The 20,536-nt window shown below is 41.9% G+C and overlaps 1 protein-coding gene across 4 annotated transcripts in view; it reads left to right on the plus strand.

Annotated features, from left to right (window-relative positions):
- DAPP1 (dual adaptor of phosphotyrosine and 3-phosphoinositides 1) overlaps positions 1-20,493 on the plus strand; it is a 55,082-nt gene extending 34,589 nt beyond the window's left edge. The window contains exons 1-9 of one of the 4 annotated variants that reach the window (XM_048303812.1): positions 89-193; positions 7,736-7,858; positions 11,036-11,169; positions 13,856-13,986; positions 15,308-15,355; positions 15,593-15,655; positions 17,627-17,712; positions 18,235-18,322; positions 19,267-20,493. In XM_048303812.1, coding sequence (XP_048159769.1) covers positions 132-193; positions 7,736-7,858; positions 11,036-11,169; positions 13,856-13,986; positions 15,308-15,355; positions 15,593-15,655; positions 17,627-17,712; positions 18,235-18,322; positions 19,267-19,317 — 786 coding nt within the window. In that variant the 5' untranslated portion in view covers positions 89-131 and the 3' untranslated portion in view covers positions 19,318-20,493. Of the gene's footprint in view, positions 1-88; positions 194-7,735; positions 7,859-11,035; positions 11,170-13,855; positions 13,987-15,307; positions 15,356-15,592; positions 15,656-17,626; positions 17,713-18,234; positions 18,323-19,266 lie in introns of those variants that run through there. The other 3 variants (XM_048303809.1, XM_048303811.1, XM_048303810.1) reach the window with 3 other exon arrangements.
- Positions 20,494-20,536: the final 43 nt, after the last annotated feature.

Raw genomic sequence — 20,536 nt, forward strand, 5'->3', positions numbered from 1 at the left:
TCCGGGGCGGCGAGGCGGGCCGGGCCGGGCTGGGCTGGGCTGGGCCGGGCCGGGAGGGGATGGGCCCCGCCCGGGGAGGTGCCGGCCCGCACTTCCTCAGCCCCGCGGAGGCGGCGGAGCAGCTGCGGATCATGGCCCAGCTCCGGGAGCCGCGTCCCGCCGCGCCGCTGGAGCGGGAGCTGATGGCGCTCGGGTAAGCGGCGCTCGGGGCCCGCACCAAGGGCGCCCTCAGTGACTGCCCTGGGGTGCCGGGACAGCCGGCCGGGCTGGCAGGGCGGGAGCTGCTGGGGCTGGCTGCTGGATTTCGGTGATGAGTGAGGGATGAGGTAACGCGGGGTCTGTCTGAGCGAGGCTGCCAAAGGGCTCCGTGGGTGCTGTGGGCCCTCGGACGGACCCAGCGCCACGTCCCGGTGGCAGGGGTGAGAAATAAATAATAGTTAGAAAAACGAGAGCGAAGACACACGTTTCAAATGTAGTGGAGAGCTGGCGGCAGGGGTGCAGTTTCCCTCAGGGAATCTCTGTGGCCTTGAAGCCATCGCCATCGGAGAGAGCCCGGGTTGTGCCGTGCCGCTTCCCTGCGTTTCCAGGAAGCACCACATCCAGAGGTTGTCCTCAGATCCCTGTCCTCCCTGTGGCATCCCTTCAGCTGCCTCCTTGTAGCTTGGCCTGGGCTCTGGTCTGGAGAGCTGCTATCCTTGCTGGGCCCCGGGAAGCCGCAGGATTCCCAAAGGTGCCTGAGGCTTCAGGAGAGAGAGCAGCGGACAATTCACAGCCACTAGGAGGACATCATACTCACCGAAAAGCAAAACCCCAGGAGCAAAAAGGAAGGCTGAAAGTTGCAACAGACCCTGTTCCCTGTCTGATGTGACTCGCCCATTTTGTCTGCCAGTTAGTTTTGGTTTTTACAGAAGGAAGGCTTGGGTCACTGTCACCGGCAGCATTGCCGCGGGCAAGAAGAAACACGGGCTGGAGGAGCAGCACAGATGGATCTAGGCAGGGTGGGATCAGTGGCAGCAAGGCACAGGGGGAGGCAAAGCAGAAGAAAGGCCAGTGATCGTTCTGACAAGGCAAAAAGGCTCTGATGTCACCTCTGCATTCAAAAAGAATTGATGAAAAAAGAAAAAGGTGTTTTGCTCCCTGAGTACTTGTGGATTAGGACCAACTCATTGCTTATTTTTGCAATTCATTCACTTAGTGAATAATCGGAGCACAACAAAATGACTTGGAATTGCTATCTTCACACTGCTGCTACTTCCCAATATTTAAAAGAAGCTTTTAATGAAATGCTTACTAACTGAAGCACCTAACACTTATGAAACTAAGTAAAGTCACTTTCCAGTGGTACCCAGAGTAGCCATTATATACTTTTTCTTTACACCTGTAGGATTACGCTCATCCTGAAACAGTATCTACAGGGAAAAAGGAAAGAAAAATTGGTTGCTGCTGTTGTGGGAAGCATGATTCCCAATTACCAGACTTTTATTGATTTACACTATATGGTCTGAGTTAATATATGCCAGTAACATGTGCCTATAAACAGCATGGACTTCATCCTCATAGATGGTCTTGTAGAAATGCAGCTTGATGTGGTACTTAATGTGGTATCCATAAGAAGGAAGAGTACAAATGAGAAGGCTACAAATATGCATTTTTAAAGCTGTAGCTACTTTCTTTTACTTCCACTTCAATGGAAAACCTAAACTTTTCACCCTTTTATAGAACACTATGCATCTCCTTCAGGGAAGTGTGTTAAGTTAAATGCATTAAAGTTAAATAAGCAATGCCAGGCAAGGAGAGTCCCTTCCAATTATTAAACAAGGCCCTTTCTTTTCAGCTGGTACTAAAGCCACTTCTTTTTTCTTCTTTTTTTTCCCCCTAAAGATGAAAAAGAAGTCCTCATGCAGCAGACATTCTTGTAGCATAACCTGAAAGATGTCTTAATGTAAATACTTTTTCAGCTGTGACAAGTAGGTGTGTCACTCTCTAGACTATAGAATTAAATTTGCAGCCATCACAAGGGTTTTCCACCCTAAACTTAGTCCCATACTCCCACAGTGCAGAGTTCCCCGGACAGCTGATGCAGTATCCAGCACAACTGAGATCCAGTTCTGGTGAGGAGTGTGTGTCCAACAGAGACAGTGGTCATTCAAAAGAGAAGCAGCTTCAACATTTATGTACCTTTGGGGGGGAATTTGAAGCAGTTTATTTTAAAGCTTCTGCTTTCTGGTTCAAAAATCAAAGAAGTTAGATGAGGTTTAAAGAAGTGTGAAATGGGAAGGACTTTACTCTTAAGAGAAGAGGCTGAGTATCAGCATATGCTCATAGTTTACCAGGTTAGCTGCTCAACAGAATGGAAAGTTGCAGCGATGTAGTGAAAATTCAGATTACAGTCAGTTTCATTGTATTGAAATGTATATGGGTGGACCTAATGCTTAATGAAAAGGAAGGTCAAAACCCAAACACATTGTTCAAAACTTGTTGCCTCACCCATTGACTTTGTCCCTAGATCTAGCAAAATATTTAAAAGGGAACACTGAAGTTTGCCAGAAGATACATAAGCACCATGGCTTAAAGGAAAAGGAAACTGACAATGGGATTGTTCTCTGAAGGCCTCTTTGGTTATTCCTGGAGTGAATCCATTTTCCAGTTGCCTTTATTGCTGTTAGAGCTGAAAGGACAGAAGGAATACTGCAGTGTGGAACTCCTGTGGCTGAGCACGTACTGCGTGAGTTTGGGGAATTCCACATTGATATTTGTGCAAGAGATGAGAATGTGGAATATCTCGTCATCCGAGTAATTACAGGCTGGTCTGGTAGCACAGGTTCCCTCCCAGTACAGCATAGTTTGGGTGACACCATTTGTCTGTTGAAAGTGAAAGGCACAGGGCAAGAGGCAACAAATTTCTGTAGCCTTTTTTCCTTCTACAGTCCAAGCTTTCTTTGTCACCCCTTGCAGCAGAGCTTTTATACTCTTCCAGGTTTGACAATACCATGACAGATGATATTTGTAAGACTGGACAATACATTTCATGCTTAGTTTGAGTAACAGAAGAGAAATTAGGCCACAGGCCTAGATCGGGTGATAATAAAATTGTTAGACTGGAACAGGGTAATTTGTCATAAGAATTTTTTCATCTCTATTTTCTGATTTAAGCAAGAGAAAAATTAAAGTGACTAGAAAGTGGGCCAAATAATGGGTGAAAATCAGAATGAAGGCAGTTGAAAGAAGGGGGAGAGAAAATTGAAGTGAAAAGCAGAAGCTGAGCTAGTGAAAGTCTACAGTTAGAAGACAGAAACCTTAAGACTGGGTACAATGATGTTACTTCCTCTTATTTCTATTTTTAAATTATTTTTTCCCATATGATGGCATCCTTGTGTTCCAACAGAGTACTTTATATAGGTGCATGATTAAGTGTTTCAGTGTAACACATTGAAAGGATGTCTAATAAATACCAATTTTGGTTGCCTGACACATGTAACTTCTGTCTTAGTGTTCTTGCCCTTTTGTAGATTCTCTAGAGCTCTGTCAACTCATGCACCATTAAAAACATTGCCAAAACTTCACTTTTAGTGACGTTGGGTACAGTGAACCCTTTTGCAATTTTCAGATGATGGGTAATGCTTCTAGGGTTTGGTATTAGGGAAAAAAAATTCAAAAAATCTCAAACTACTAAACTTGACAGATAAGAGCTGGAAGTTGCTGAAATACAGAGTGCCAAAAATAAAGAACCAGTGAATCAATTTTATAGTAATTTTTGGATGTTACACAGTTTGCACATAAAAATGGCTCAGAAGAGAATTATCCAAGTCACTCCACATCCATCCTTTCATGGATGAGTGTTTGTGTTCCTTGTGTAGTCTATTATTGTTAAAAAATTAATGCACCTGATACTAGCTACAAGTTTATTCAGCAGCCCCTATTTACACAGGCAGAAATGTTTTGCAAAATATCCATATGGTTTCTTTGAAAACAGCATTATCAGAAATGACAGATGCCATACCTAAGGGCTCTCTGATCCGCAAGGGACATAGATATGGAGTTGCATTAACACTTTTCATTTGAACAACTTGTGCTGTTAAAGAAGAAATGAACATTTTGAGGATGATGTTCTAACCTGAAGAGTGAGTTTCCCATCCCAAACATTGCTGTAACATATTCCTGATTTCACCACAGTGCAGGTAGTTTTAGTCACTGCATTAGCTACACAGAAATCTTAAGAAGAGATTTTACCGTGAGTGCATCCTGTTTTGGAGTTGTGATGATTAGCACAGCTGCAGGGGCACAGCTGGCCAGCACAGACATGGTGTGTACTGTAGCAGCCACCAGCTTATTCCACGGGGAAACCCCACTGGTGACTGGATGGGCAGACCCTCGGGGCAAGGCTGTGTGCTCTGATGAGTTTGAGCTCTCTGGGGTTGTCTCACTTCCTTCTCCTTCCCACAAAAGCCGTGCCAGTAAAGTCCTTCCTCTAAGGTCACCAAAGCAGTCTGACCTGAAGAACAGGCTGAAATCTGAAAAGGCTTTGTTTTTCAAGGGCTAACAAAAGTGATCTCACTGGCTGTGCGTGCCCATCCTAAGACAGGCTTTCACTGGCCATTCCAAAGAGCAGGAAAGACAGTGTGGTCATTCAACAACACACACTGACAGCACAAATGTGCTTACATGGGTAGGATAAAGAGATTTAGTGTCATTTAGGATGAAGTTAAAGTAGCAAGAATGGATAAATGACAGCAGCTATAAATTCTGAGCCTGAGATTGATAGTCAAATCATAGAAAAGGAACCCCAAAAAGTTGACTACATAGATTTTTTTTTAATAGGAGAAATGAAATAATTAGAAAAGAGAAATCTCCCAGATGTATATATATCAGACAGGAGGGTATACAGGGCCAAGGGTAGCCAGCAGAAGTGGCTTTGAAGCTGGGAAAGACTTCCATCTGTCTTTCTTCTTGTATTTCTTCAGAGAAATCTCAATCAAGAACCTCAGGCAATTTTTGCACTTCTGATGATTTTCAGTCTGAAAGGTGTCAAAGTACAGAGCATATATCTGGATTTTTTTGTGAATACAAGACTCTATAAAGATGACTTTTGGAAGGGCCTTCAGAAACAGCCTTATTTATCTAACATTATCCACCATGGTTCAAAAATCAAAGATTTAAGACAATTCAGCTTTATGAAGGACTTTTTAGCGGCTTCAAAGAGATGGGTGTTTGTAAAGCATTTTAATTTCCTTAATGTCTCATTTTAAGAAGGCATGAAGGTAGATACAGTATTGTGTTTTATATCAAGTTTCCTGCCCCAGGTGTAACTCAGAAGACAACCAAAATGTAAGCTGAAGGTGGACTGCCTTTTACAGTTTTGCCAAATGAGCCATAACTCCCATCTTGATATGCCTGCAAATTTCAGAGAACTGCTTAAAAGTTTTTTTTCTGAAACAGATAAATAGAAGGATTCTCCCTCTGACAAATACTTAAATTTACCTGAAGCATACCTAGTAATGTCTAACCACAGGACTGCTTTGGCTTATTTTTTGTCCTGCTTATTTTTACTTGTGTTGTCAGCTCAGGCTTGATTGTAAGAGCAGACTGCATAGGCGTGTATTTGTTTACCTTCCTGGTGGTCTGTGGTGCAAATTCTAAATTTTCTACAGCATTTTAAAATTTTACCTGTGTTTATGCAATTGGAATGAAGCTTGTGTGACCATTTTCACAGTGGAATATCAAAGTAACCTGATTGAACCATCTGTCACAGCCAGGAAGAGAAAAAACCCAAAACTATGTGTAACAGTCCCTTTGACACCAAGATCTGCATTACTGTCTCCCATCCACTTCTATTTTTTGAGCTGAACAAGAGGAACACAGTAACATTTGAGGGATTTTTGTCTGAGACAGCATATTTAGGCAAGAAACTGGTGCAGCCTTGTCAGCAAAGTTTTAAAACTGCACTTTCAGACAACATTATTTTCCCAATCAAGGGTTTTGTTGTTGGTTTTTGGTTGGTTTACCTATTTTTTGCATAGTAGTAACATTTCATTAGTCACTAGCCTTTTATGTGTAAGGATAGTGGATTTAAACACAGTATTTTTTAAACTTGACTTCTTTTAAAATTTTAATAAAAGGCTTTTTTTGGAAATAAGGTAACGATGCAGTTATGAGCAACTTCAAACTATGACAACGACCACTCACAGATTTTCTCAACATCTGCTTCTTTTGCACAGAAGTGAGCCAAGCAGCCTTATGAAATCCCACCCAAAACACAGTGCTGCATTCTCAGCTGCAGGTCTGGCCATGCTGATACGATCCTCTCCACATCAGGACAGATCTGACCTTTGCCTGTTACTTACTTGGGCAGTTAATCCCAAAGCGGATTTTGGCTAACAGGTGTTCTAGAGGATGACACTTTGATCTTTAAATATTCATTATTTTATTCTACTGTGTAGATGGACCACATTCTAGAGCCAAAGCAGCAACACCCTGCCTGTATTGAGTTTCACATGGATCTTGTCTTCCTCTGGGTTAACAGTCCGCAGTCTCTCATAAAGCAATTTATCAGCCAGCTGGCCTTTCAAATAGGCAGCCATCCAAATTCAGAGTTAAAACTTTGTGTGAGATGCCAAGTTTGGTGGAAACTTGGGATGAACAGCTAAGGAGAAAGAGGATACAATTACACCTGGTTTCATTTTGAAGACTGCCACGACGCAAGTTCTGGAAAGGGCTGCGATGGCACTCCTGCTTTCAGTGAAACTGTTTCTTTGGCTGAAGCAGTGACCCGCTTTGATCCCAGCGCTACAGGCGCACACAGTTTAAAGGGAGGGAAAGGCACCACTCCACATACTCACAAGGGAAGCTTGCTCCCAGCAGAGCCTTGGGTCTAGTATCCCTCCCTCCGCAGCTCCAACCTTTTATAGCTCCAGCTCTTTGTCTTCAGTCTCAGGTTCATTTCCAGCGAGATCCTTGTCTAGTGAAAAAATTGAGTGTTTCTATTGTGGAACATTCTGAATGGAAACAAACCCATAAACTACACTTCCTGGACTTCTTTGCAGGATTTTTTCCCTGTGATTTCCTTGCAAAAAAATTTTCATATAAAAATGAAATTCATTTTCACTGAAGATAAATTGAAACAGTGTTTAGATGTTTTCCTTTGTTGCTCAGACCACGTGTGGCCAAGTGGTAACCACAGCAAGATATCTAATTTTCACTGAAATTCTGACACTTAATTTTGATCCCTTTAATTCTAAGCTTAGGCAAGCATGTTAAATTGCAGATCTTGGCAGTGAAGATGCATTGAGGGAAGTACAAAGTTTATGAGGAGTTTAAGTGCTGCCTGTTTGGCCAGAAGAGGAAGTGTACCAAAGAATATATATATATATATCAGGAAATACAGCTTCTGAAAATAGACAAAGGATTCTGTATACCCCCCAAAACTGCTTTCACCTTATCAGCACCAGCACAGACCTGGGTAATTTGTTGCTCGTGCAAGTAGAATTTGCAGAATTTTTTAGATCCAGAAAAACAGTCAGCTGTTTGTACAGAACTCTGCATCAACAAAAAATGTTAATTTTTGAGCAGATCAAAAGGAGGCCACTGAAAGTGGCACAAATCTGTGTAAACTGTGAGTGCCTGTGAGGAGGGTGGTAACTTAAAATTGTAGAGGAAGACTGCAAATAACCCTGCTCCAAACAGCAGCAGCCAGTTAAGAGCTGAGTGAATGGTGCTTTAACCCCTTGTGTCTCCCCAGGTGGTACCATGACAACCTCACCCGACACGCAGCAGAGGCGCTGCTGCTCTCCAATGGGCAGGATGGGAGCTATCTTTTGAGGAAGAGTAATGAAAGGGAAGATTTGTACTCCCTCTCTGTAAGGTAGGGTATGGACAGAGTGAACTAATCTAATGCTGCACTTACTTCCATGTTTGAATGGCCCATGCTTTACAGGTTTTATTTTCCTAGGGCTTAAACAATTTTGAAATATATTTCTATTGGTATAATCCCACTGAATGACATTTTGTTAGAGGAAAAAATTGAATTGGATTTGACAATTGCTCTCATTTTTCCAAATTATGAATTTATCTTATTGGTAGAAAACCTAATTCTATAGAATGGCTGTAAATTTTCAGTCTGCATGATAAAAATCTGCATGTCAGTTAAAAGAGCTTAAGAAACAGCTGATTGGAGTAGAAAACTTTTATGATGAGGATAGCAGCAAACAGTTAACAGGTGCTAACCACACTAGTTTCTGAATCACTGTATAGGAACCATCATCTCTGAAGGACAATCCAGTGTTTGAATGGATGGTTTTACTCCTCTGTTGTGGGCTAAGGTTCAGTCTTAGCCAGGTCTGCAGGACTGATTTGAACAGCATCTTGCAAGTGATAGATATCAGGGCCTTGAAGTCAATTACAGCAGTTTAGGACACAACTGTCCAGGATACAACCAATATAAAGCAGAGGTAGCCTGGCCTGGATACTTCACTACTGAATCACATTTAAATGATCTCCGAGAAAGAGAGAAGCCACGTATTTTAGCGAGGCAACCTAAGGACACATGCAATAGACACACAAGGAAGTCCATGCATGTCAGCTGGGTGGAGCTAACCAGCCCTAAATACATTCGTAGCCTTTGGCAACTGTGTGATACAAGCAGACTTTAAGACCAAAATTTTAAGCTGGTGCATTCAAGCTCATTTCTGCTGTAACCTGAGCCTCTGAAAAATTCTTGGCCACAACTCAGCTGAATCACAGTAACTTTTTAAAGTAATTTTGGTCTGTGTGAGGCTGCTGGTTATTTACACCCCTGACAGGAGCACAGCATATGCCATAGAGATTGTGGCTTTCTGCATATTCAGTACCAGAAGCTGTTACAATTTGGAAGAGTGTTGCTTGGGAGCTGAGAAAAGTGCAATTTGCACAGACCCTGTTCTCCAGAAAAGGCAACGATGAGGTGTTTCACCCATTTCTGATAGACAATGTAGGAGCAAGTGTGCCTATACACACACTGTTGAAATTATTACCACTATAGGGAGCCCTATTTACAAGGAGCTTGGGGAATGCCTGTCAGATCTGAAGGTGATGTTACAAAATGAGTATTCAGGGTAGCGATGACTGAATTGAGTGCAAGTGTTGCCAAAAAGAATAGTGGCATTTATAAGTAATAGCTTTCCTTAAAAAAAAAAAAAAAAAAAAAAAAAGACTTTTGCTGGTTAATATTTTTTTACTTCAAAATGTAACTAAGCATTATTTGAGATAACTACCTCAGAAAATTAAATAAAATTTATATGTATCTTGAAGGTAGTTTTAAAGAGCTTTCAGGAAACAACTTATTATAATAAGCTAAAATTTAAATAGTTCTTTTAATAGGAAACAGAAGTGTTAGTTAATGAAAATAAATTTGCTGCTTTAACAGATTCTAGCCTTAGAAGACCTACAAAAGTCTATTTTGAACCCATTCCAATCTTTTGTTCAGCTCTTCAGTTAGCTACTGCGTTACTGTATGAACTGAACAGCCCAGTCTGGAGTTTGATCTTTTATTCTGTTAGTCTCTGTTGTTTCTGGTGGTACAGCTCCTTTGAATACTGATTCTGATTTTAAAATGTTTTACAATTTTTCGACTGTTTAATTTTATGTTTTCTTTTTTGACTAATATTAAAACTTAATTTTAGAATAATTCAATTTTGTTCTGGTACACTTCTGCAGAATATAACGTCAGGATAACTTCAGCAATTCTAGCTGTCATTTTCCTTCTGTCCTAAAATGTCTTCTGTAGCTTTTACTTTACTTTCTGCCTCAGCCTTACAAGGAACTTCAGTCATTATTATGGTTTGGGGTTTTTTTTCAAGGAAAAAATGCTTAGACATCCCTTGAGGTTTTTATTGACAGCTGCAGAAGAGAGATTGTATATTGCCTGAAATCCCCTCCCCCATTAGCCAGTTTGAAAAGGAAGTAGGAGGCAGAGTAGAATTTTTTCTCATTGCAACGTTGTCTTGTGAAATTAAACAAAAAGATGGAAAACCCTGTAATGGCAGCAGAGTCACAGCAGCTCCTCCCTGCTGTGGAGCATTTGCACTTGGCTAGTTGTGCCCCAGCTGACTGTAGCACAAAACATGTGTGAGGCCCATAGAGGCATCTTCTACAGTGTCATAAATACTGTTCAAAGATAAATATTTAAATACCTGTTTGAAATCATAATCTTCTTTGGAAGTGGCGATAAATGATGAAAGAGACTATAATTCATTTTCTTCACCGCATTTTTTCAGTATATTTGCTATATAAGTTCTTCGTCAGACAAAGTTTACTCAACTATTTTGGGTGCTAGTAAAATTAACAAAAGTAACTTTTTCACTGGAGAAATACTTGTAGTAAGTGCTTCACTGTCTTTTGAAGTCAAAATAATTGCCCACCCAGGAAGTGAGACCTTGCACACTTCTCTAAATGCCATCAGGTTTCATAAACAAAAGCTGTTACTTCCCTTACAGAACAAGGACCCTGATTCATGTTTGTCAGTGCCCATCCTAGTGGAACCAATCATCCGAGTACAGAGACAAAGCAAACAAATTCTAAAGCCCTAGGTATTTAAAACTAGGTTTTTAAACTCCTGTTTGGGTGCAAAACGGAGACAGCCTATTTTTCAAAGGGAAACAGAAGACATTTTCAATGAGATTGGGATGCTACTTGAAAAGCAATACACATACTGAGTACACCATCAAGACTAAAGTCCAGTAAGTGAAGGGATTTCATCCTATTTAGGCAGAAGGCTGGAAATCTCTTCTGTGAGTCTTTTTGCTGATGCAAGGGTTAAATTAACCTACTAGGCCTTTCTAGGCTTTCATCATCTCATATCTGTAAATCGGCAATTAAAATCTGATGCTCAGATGTGTTGAGTATTAGTGAGGGACAGTGATGGCAGTAGTATAACTACTAGGACAATGATCATCAGCCTGTGATCTGGGTCAGATTCGCTGCAGTGAAAGCTGCTATTTAAGGATTGTACATGCCAAATGCCTTTGGCATTTATGTTATGACAAATTTTCCTCTTTTATTTTAGGGGAAAAGATTCCGTGAAACACTTCCATGTTGAACATACAGGAACTTCATTCAAATTTGGATTTAATGAATTTTCTAGCTTGAAGGAATTGGTCATGCATTTTGCAAACCAGCCTTTAATTGGCAGTGAAACAGGTAAGGAGAGCCATATTGTGTGTGTGAACACATTTATAGCCATGCTCCACAGAGACCTAACTAAAAGGAACTTCTGATGTGTTAGCAAATAGAGCTTTTACTAAAGTGCTCCTCTTCATAAATTCACATTTGTATTAACCTCAGGTATCTAAAAAAATTCCACTCCAAAAAAATATTTCAAGTTCTTTGAAGATAAACCACACATAAGCTTATTGGGCTTTTGCTAACCTGGGCTCTGAGCTCCTTTTGATTTCTGAGAGGAGGAAGCATTTCAAAATACCGAGAGACATTCTGGTAGAACAGAACATTCTCAAAAATGGCAAAACCAAAGCACGGTGTTAGTGAGGAAATAAATATTCATCTATAAAGTTGAAATCCCCCAGTAAGAATAAATGGAAAAGCAACCTAAAATTGTTTGGTTTCACTATTCTTTGTCCAAGGACAGAGTCTCCAGTGTTATGTTCCTCCTTCCTGTAGGGAATGTGTTTTTAACCACCTCTCCTGTTCTGCCTACAGTGCATCACCATGCTGATGCCATCTGCCATCATGGCGATTTGTCTTGCTTTTAAGAGGAGAGAGAAAAGCAGAGGTTTCTTTAACAACCAATGTGCTGCCTGAATTAAGGGTCAAAATATTAAACTTGATTCCTACAAGTGAACAGAACACCATCAGATTAGAATCCCTGGAGAAACAAAGTGGATATTCTCATGATGTCAGTTTTATGTTTAGCTTCAAGGGTAAGAGTTGAAGACACGTCAGTGCAAGTTAATGCCAGAAACTTCAGTATCCTCTGTGGCAAGTGTATGCAAATAACTCAGAGCAGTACTAATTATATATGCAAGAGGCCAGTTAAGTGATAGTTGGCACATGCAATAACTGCAACATGTCACACACCAAACATGCACCAGTACTCTGCTAACACAAACATTAAATTCAAGGGCTGCTTTGCCAATTTCTTCATGCAGTTGTACACTCAATATGGCACTTGTATCTTTCAAAACACTCTCTTTTCAAACTGCTTTCAAGAGTGCTTCTAACACAGAGCTCCTACATGTATCCTCTGTGCCAGTGAGCTATTTTTCCTGTGAAATCAGGCATGCACCCACAGGCCTAGCTCTGTAAAGATTTCAGATGACATAAAACTTGTATTTCCCCATTCCTCACTCCCTCACTGCATGTGTTACAGACATTAGTAAGCAAGACATTGGTTTTATCTGATCTCTATGGATGGGATCAACACTTGTCACCTTAAGTTTTCCTAATCAGATTCTACTGGCTCTGTGAAACCTCTAAGTCAGATGTGCTACAGAATAAAAAAAAAAAAAAAAATTAAAAATGTAACGACATATTAAAAAACCTTCCACCTTACTATACCATGGAAAACAGTAGAGAGGAAGAGAAAGTTAATGCTCGGGCAATGCTCCTTCAGATACAGGTGTCAAAGTTCTCCTGGGTCATGACCATCTCTTGTCAAAAATGGGGTAGGGACTCAACAGAGTCAACTCCAAGCCAAGCATCAGCAGGTGCAGACATGGCAGAATAATCTTGCTACAGTGCACCTTTTGCTAGACCTTGTGTATAATTACCAGATTATTCTGTACAAGTGTCTCTGTGGAGGAAAAAAAAAAATCCACAGAGAACTTTTAGAAAACAAATACTGTATAAAAAGTTAAATTAGTCCTTCCAGTGCTGCAATGGGGCTTTTTGTCCCTGGTGTACAGATGATGACACCCTGATTCTATGCAACAGCTTAGGAGTAGTTTCTCTAGAGTGCTGATGGAGCTGTTCTCAATTTTATTTTAAATGGTAAAGCATTATTTTTCTGCAAGGCCAGAGAGAAATAAACCAGTGTTGACTTTCCACCTACAGCAAGTTGAATAGATCACATTTGCATACCCCTCCCGTGCCTGCAAACAGATTTCAGCTGGTTACTTCAAATACAACTTTTTCACTTCTCTTTTTAGCCCTGCCCATTACAGAATACTTTAAAATTACTCATACATCTGTAGGTTTCAAGTCCAACTTATTACCAATTCCAGCATCTCTCCTCTTTAAGAACTGCAATATCTGCATAAAATGCAAATGGAGCAGCATTTGGTATGCCATGACATTATTTTTAAAGAATGGAGTTAGATGGTGGAGCAGTTACTATTTTAAGGGGGTTCTTCACTATTTTGAAAAGTGTGATAGATTCACTATTGAGAATACAGCTTTTTTCAGGGCACATGCAATAAACATGATCTTATTTGGGGAAAAAGGAGAAGGGCTATAATGAAACTGTTTAACTGGAAAGAGCTGTGGTAAGAACAGTTGAAGGCAATGGTAACATGGGTTTACTGTTAGGAAGCCTGTGTCCAAAGTGCTGACAGATTAAGTGACTTAAGCACCAACTAGTGGGATGCTGGCAAACCCAATGACTGTTACAGCCTCCTATCTAGTTTAGCAACCTGCCTAGCCTCCAGCCAGCCTTCTGGGGAGCAAGGGAATTTAATGAGTCAAGAGATTCCATGCAAGCATTTGCAAGGGCAAAGGTTTTGAAAAGGTGTCATATATTTACAGTTTTCACTGTTGCCTTTTTAATTTCAGGAAAAGGTGAAGTTAACCATTCCTCAGAGATGTAGCTGCTGACAAGTTGTTTTCTGAGGCGGTCTTGCCAGATGACTTACTTCTGCTCTTTTCTCTCCAGGAACTTTAATTGTATTGAAGCATCCCTACCCACGGGAAGTGGAAGAACCTTCCATTTATGAGTCTGTCCGAGTTCACACTGCAATGCAGACGGGAAGGACAGAAAGTGACCTTGTCCCAAATGCTCCCTCAGTAAGTGGTGTTCTGGTGGGAGGGGTGCTTCTGGCCTGAGTCTAGCATGATTGCAGGAGTGAGCTATGGAGTAAGACTGGTTATTAATCCCTTTATGGGTTTGTAAATACAGGAAGTCTTTGCCAAACAAGGCAAAACAAATACAGATTTGCTCAGTACAGTCCCATGGCAAATAAAGACTTTTATAATTGTTGTCACTTCCATGCTGTCCCTGGGAAAACATTGTCTGCGGCTGACCTAGGTGAGTCTGACTATCCAAACGAATATATGAAAGATTTTCATTCTCATGTTATCTTTTAGAATCCTTTATCATTATTAACATTATCATGAACTAAAAAAACAAATACACACAAAAAAATCATCATATACATTTGGGCCAGCTGTTCTGACATTTGAGACTCACTTGGACAGCAATTAGAGTCTCTAAATCCCTTGTAACTCATATCTAAGTAAGACAGGTGGTTTCTCCAGAACAGTTTGCTCTGGACAGAGAGGAAAGTATTTAAATTCTATGCTATATTTTTGGGGAAAAGAGGAAGAGTTATGTTAATATGGATTAATGAAGTTGCTAGAACAACCACTTCTGATGTGTCTCATAACTAACCCTTCATTGTCAAGTTACACTTTAACCTCCAAATAAGCTTAACTTCCACATACCACCAATAAAAAGGTAATATTTTTTCAAGAACAAGTGGTAACTTGGCAAGATTTTGATTTTCAGAGCTCTGCAGTCTCACAGCCAGGTCTCTACACAGAGTTTCAGTATCTGAGAAGTCATAAGGTCCAAGTGCCACTCATGATGCCAGAGAAACAGTTCAAACCCCAATTTTTCAAAAAGCGCATTGAACATAACAGGTTTTTCCTCTCAAGCATGGGCCTGTTTGAGAGAAGAGAAGAGCTCAGTAAAAGAGTACTTTCCCCTGTTTGCATTTGAGGAGCATTTTCTGGGGATAATTCCACTGTCAGCCAAACCCCCATGTGCTTCTGGTCACAACACATACCGAGGCAACCATCCAGCTTCACTACATAAAGTGTAACTGCAGCTATTTTGCTGTGTTTGGTTGAGAAGGTGCAGGCCAGAAGCCCACTGAGGGAGGCACAGTCTAGGGGGCTGCCTTCAGAGCCAGCACAGGTCCATGTTTACCCTAGTGGTGGATCCAGCCACCTGAGGGGAGTGTTGGAGTGAGGGCAAGTGGCTGTGGGGAATTTCCCAAAGAACAGGCTGCTGATCCATCTTCCTGATACTGGCAAAGAGGGGGATGTGGGAGGTAGAAGCAGAGCTCAGTCTCTAAGCCAAATCCCTTTCCTTGTTACTTCACAGCTTGGTACCAAAGAAGGATATTTGATAAAACAAGGCAAAATAGTCAAGGTAAGGAAAACTTACTCATTGCTTCCACTCTGTGATCACCCACAGAAGCTAAAGACAGTGTGGGGCTGAAATTGGTTCACCTATATTTCCCTGCAGAGAGGAACAATTTGTGTTTTGGGCAACAACAAAGCACAACTGTAAACCAGAGCAAGTGAGCAGCTTTAAAAGTTTTTCTTTCCTTAGAAGTGTCAGACTAAACTCTCCCAAGACAGTTACCATCCGTTCTTGATCTTTCAGAACTGGAAGACAAGGTGGTTTACACTGCATAGGAATGAACTTAAGTATTTCAAAGACCAGACAGTAAGTAGCAAACACCAGTTCTACCATTTAAACACCTCTACAGGCAGCTGCAGCCTCCTTGTATCTCTGGCTTTTCACACCTGTATTCACAGCTTCCCAAGCTAAAGCTTCCCATACTGTCAGAGGGCTAAAACCTGTCAAGTAAAGTCAGTTTTGTTGATGACTTCAACAAGAGAAAGTAATTTTTACAGCTGGAAAACATTTACTGTGCTCTGCCAGTCTTAGCTACTGAATAGAGTTTACAGGGCTTTTTTATACAGAATAGTTCAGGTTGGAAGGGACCTCAAGGAGCATCTACTTCCAAGCCTTCCACCACAGGCAGGAACACCTTCCACTAGACCAGGTTGCTCCAAGCCTTGTCCAACCTGGCCTAGAATACATTTTTGGGTTGCTTTGTTAAGTGGATTTTAAGCTACCAGCACAACACAACCTTTATTGGTAGCTTAGACCTAACAGAGAGCATGCTGCTGAAATGGTTCTAAGAATACTGGTAATATCCTTTGCATTCTTTGATTTCATCCTTTTATTTCAAGTGGTCTCACAACATACATAGAAAACCATTCATTTAAAAATTCCTTCTGACAAAGATTAACCTGCGGCATCTGGGAAAAAACGTTGGGTTCTTACAGTCACTGCTCCATTTCTATCTTAATCTGAGTAAACATAAGAAACACCTCTGGAGTTCCTTTGCCCTTACAATGCCTCTGTTTGAGGTTCATCCATAAACACAGCCAAACTGTTCTCCTCTGCACCTCTGCCATGCCCTATTTCAAGCCTCTGACAGATTTTTACAAGAGCAGACACAACTGTCTTCTCTCACCAAACATTGCCATTTACAAACAGTTAGGTTTTTGCAAAGCTTTCCATCAGTTTTTCTTTCAGTTCAAGACAACTTGAATTAAGTTTGCAGGATAGCATTTCCAAGAGCAGCACTCCATTAGTTACTTACCAGGCAAGAAGGTGTCTCCGTCAGGAATATGACTTCCTTCCAGGCAGTAGCTCCAGTGTCTCCTGGCACTCCTGTTGTTGCTGTGGGGTTGCAGGTAGCTACAGGTGAGCAGCTTGCAGCTGACCCTGGGATAGCATTTGGTAGCACACCACAGCACAAGGGGCTTTCTTCTAATGTAGGGTACTACTAACAGCCACTGAGCCAGCAAAAAAAATAAAGATAAGAAAGCAACAGACACCTCCATACACCTGATGAAGGACCATGGAAAACAGCTAAAGGTGTTTGGGCAGAAAGCAATTAAGCTGCCTCTTCTGAGGTCTTAACAGTGTGAGGCTGAAACAAATGGAGGAAGAACTCTCACACCTAGGGAGAATGAAACTCCTAAGGGAGATGGGTTGCTGTTATACACAGTCTATGTCCCTGCACCTGGGCTTGTCCAAAGAAACTTTTACATATATATATATATATATATATATATATATATATGTGTGTGTGTGTGTGTGTGTTTCTTTCTCAGGCAGCCAAACCTATCACTCCTGCTGCAAGCACTGCTTTAGCTCTGCTTCTACATTTCTCCTTACCCAGCTTCATCCTTTTAAGGCACTAAGGAATTAATTAAATCTCCAACAGCTGGCTAGGTCTGATAAGAGCTATACCATGCCTTTGTTTCTGAAAACCTTAGCTGAAAATGATACCAGATTTGCTGCTGTGTTAGTTACAGTCTAAGGCATCAGCCATGCCCTCAGCAGCCTCCATGTAGCTTAAACATTCCTGCAGCAGAGATCTCTCTTGCTTGTCCAGATGTGAACTGTCCTGCATTTTTCATATGAAGCTCACTTCATATGATAATAGCACTGATGTTATGCTTGCTAGTTTGGGCTTATAGTGTTACAGCTATGGTAGCTATGCCTGGAAGAACCTATGAAGGTGCCTGTAAAGGTCTAGATGCACTGAAGATGAACTGAGATAGCCTTATCTTCTGTTTTCTTGTGTCCACATTTTAAAACCATTTTCCCTTCAAGGCCACGGAACCGATTCGAGCACTTGACTTAACTGAATGCTCAGCTGTGCAATTTGACTATTCCCAGGAAAGAGTCAATTGTTTCTGGTGAGTTGTAGCACTTTCTCCATCTTGCTGAGAAGGTCAAAATAGAAAGGGAATTTTGAAATGTAAACAATGCATGCTTCTGAAAGGTCCCTTGGTGGTTGTGACCCTGCTCATCCTCTAACTCACAAGTCTTTTTCTGTCAGCTAATCTCTGTCAGTCCTGCATGACTGCCAAATTACTCCTGGCAAAAGGTGGGCCCATGTGTAGTGGGCATTTCTAATTCTGTAAGCATCTGTAATCATCACCTAGACTCATGCATGGTGGGGTCAGACACTGCTACAGGTCACATGGTAACCTCTTCTGTGCCCAGATGGTCATTTATCCTTATGGACCTGGGGCAGCATCTCCCTGAGCTGTAAACGACTGTCATCCATTCTTGGTTAACTCCCTGGTGACTGAATGGGAGCACAGCCTCCCTACCCTGCTCTGTCTAAGCAACTGTAGGTACAGGCCAGCTGAGCTCAGTTTTGGGGAGAACTGCCAGTTGTCCTAGCCATTTAAGAAAGCTTCGTTTACTTACAGCTTGGTGTTCCCACTAAGGACATACTACCTGTGTGCAAAAACTGGGATAGAAGCAGATGAGTGGATTAAAATACTGCGGTGGAAACTGGTAAGGTGATGTGTGCTGTTACATGGCAGCAGCTGGTACTGCCATCATAAACCCCCCCCAGGACTGTGCCACCCAAGTGCTACAGTGCTCAGCACCTGCAACAATGGAGTACTTGGCTTCCAGGCCAGCTAGACTGGAAGACACCATTTTCACATAATCACAGAATCAATTAGGTTGGAAGGGACCTCTGAAATCAGCAAGTCCAACTTTTGATCTATCACCACCTTGTCAGCTAGACACCCAGTCTTTTTTTAAACACCTACAGGAATGGTGACTCCACCACCTTCCTGGGCAGCCCATTCCAATGCTTAACAACCCTTTCTGTGAAGAAATTCCTCCTGATACTGAGATTAAACTTCTCCTGGCACAGCTTGAGGCCACGTCCTCTCATCCTGTCACTGGCTGCCTGGGAGAAGAGGCCAACCCCCACCTGGCTACACCCTCCTTTCAGGGAGTTAGAGTGATAAGGTCACCCCTGAGCCTCCTCTTCCGCAGGCTAAATACCCCCACCTCCATCAGCTGCTCCTCATGGGACTTGTGATCCAGCCCCTTCCCCCCCACTGGCCTTTTCTGGACTCACTCAGGCACATTCCTGAACTGAGGGGCCCAGAACTGGACACAGCAGTTGAGGTGTGGCCTCACCAGTTCCAAATACAGGGGCATAATGTATCTGCCTGCAAACCCACTTCAGCATTTTCGGGATGCACTTTTAACAGGCATGCTCACTAGTAAGAAAAAATTACAACCATCTCTAAGGATGTCATTATGTGCTGGTAACCATGGATCATCAGCACAAACTGCTTATCCTAGCTCACGAAGGCAGGAATGAGAAGACAATGTAAAGGCTTGAAAGCACTACTTCCTAAAAACTACCAGGAACTGGGTTGGTTGTACTCACCCCCCCACACACAGACAAGCAATAATGGATTGTCTTTCTGTTGCAGTCACAAATAAGGAAGCAGCTGGAGGAGCGCAACGCCACCCTCAGTTCCTAGCTGTGTGCCAGCGCTCCTGCTCCACTGGCAGGAACCGCCTCTCTCCAAGGGAAAGGCATTGCTTACCAGAGGGCAACTTCACCTCTGCAGTGCTGTCTGTGCCCCTACCCAGATGTCACCCAGCTCTGCACACACAGGATCCTGCAGCTCTGGGGCTGCCGAGTCACACGTGGGGACAGTTGCAAAACCACAGCGTGGGTTTGATACATGTGGTGTGTACACCTGTAACGCACTTAATTCAAACACCTGCCAACCAAGCACAGAAGTGGTCACTGTTCAAAACTTTTGTGGTTATTCAGAGCACTCTTAATAATTTATTGCAAGCTCCATCACAACTAACCATTGGTATCATATTCTGTAACCTTGAGCCTCTTACTTAAAATGGGTCCTTTCTGGAAACATTAAATATCTTTTTATTACCTGTTTAGGCTTTAAACCAAAAGAAAAATGGTAGAAGTAAGTACATTTTGTAAATAGTATCTATATTGCAATCCAGAGAGTATTTCAAGGCCCTTTTTCAATATCCCAGATGCATGACACTTAGATCTGGTTAAACACATTTTTACCACAGTGATGGCTACAAGTGAACACTTGTTTCAAACAGCATCTGTAGGTAATGGCGAGCACCATCCTGCAAGCACACTTCTATACAAACCAGGGTTATGAGAAACAGTAGCTGCTTCCTGGCACTCCTAGCACACGTTTAACAGCATTGCGGCTCACTACAGAGACAAGAAGTGGAACCCCAGGACACTGGTGGTGTACTCAAAATAGATGTTCCATTTGGAAGAAAAGTTTGACACAGTAGAGAGGCTCAAGACCAGCTTGACCCAGCTGCAAGAGCCCCTGAGCACTCCTGTGCCTCCTCAAGGAGCGGGAAAGAGGGGGGACTCTCTCTCCCTACATAATGCTCAAATTTATGCTGAAACAGCATCTGTTCCCTCTCCTGCTATGCAAAACTGTGGCCTGTGTTTGGTAATGCTTGTGCAGCAGGTGTTTGATAATTGCCTTTACTGGGAGAAGAGTGCAGAAGAGGAAGGCAAAAGTACACTGGAAGAAGGAGAAAAACCTAGACTTGGACATATGGACAGCATTTTATTTCAGCTTAGAAATTCAAAGTATTTGTAAATATTTTTATACAGACTGTTTTCTGAGTAAAATGTCATTATAAAACTACCACAGGTCTTTATATTCCTATACTGTATTGTTAAAGCTTTGT

The sequence above is a fragment of the Corvus hawaiiensis genome, chromosome 5 (assembly GCF_020740725.1).
Source record: "Corvus hawaiiensis isolate bCorHaw1 chromosome 5, bCorHaw1.pri.cur, whole genome shotgun sequence".
In the NCBI taxonomy this organism is placed as follows: domain Eukaryota; kingdom Metazoa; phylum Chordata; class Aves; order Passeriformes; family Corvidae; genus Corvus; species Corvus hawaiiensis.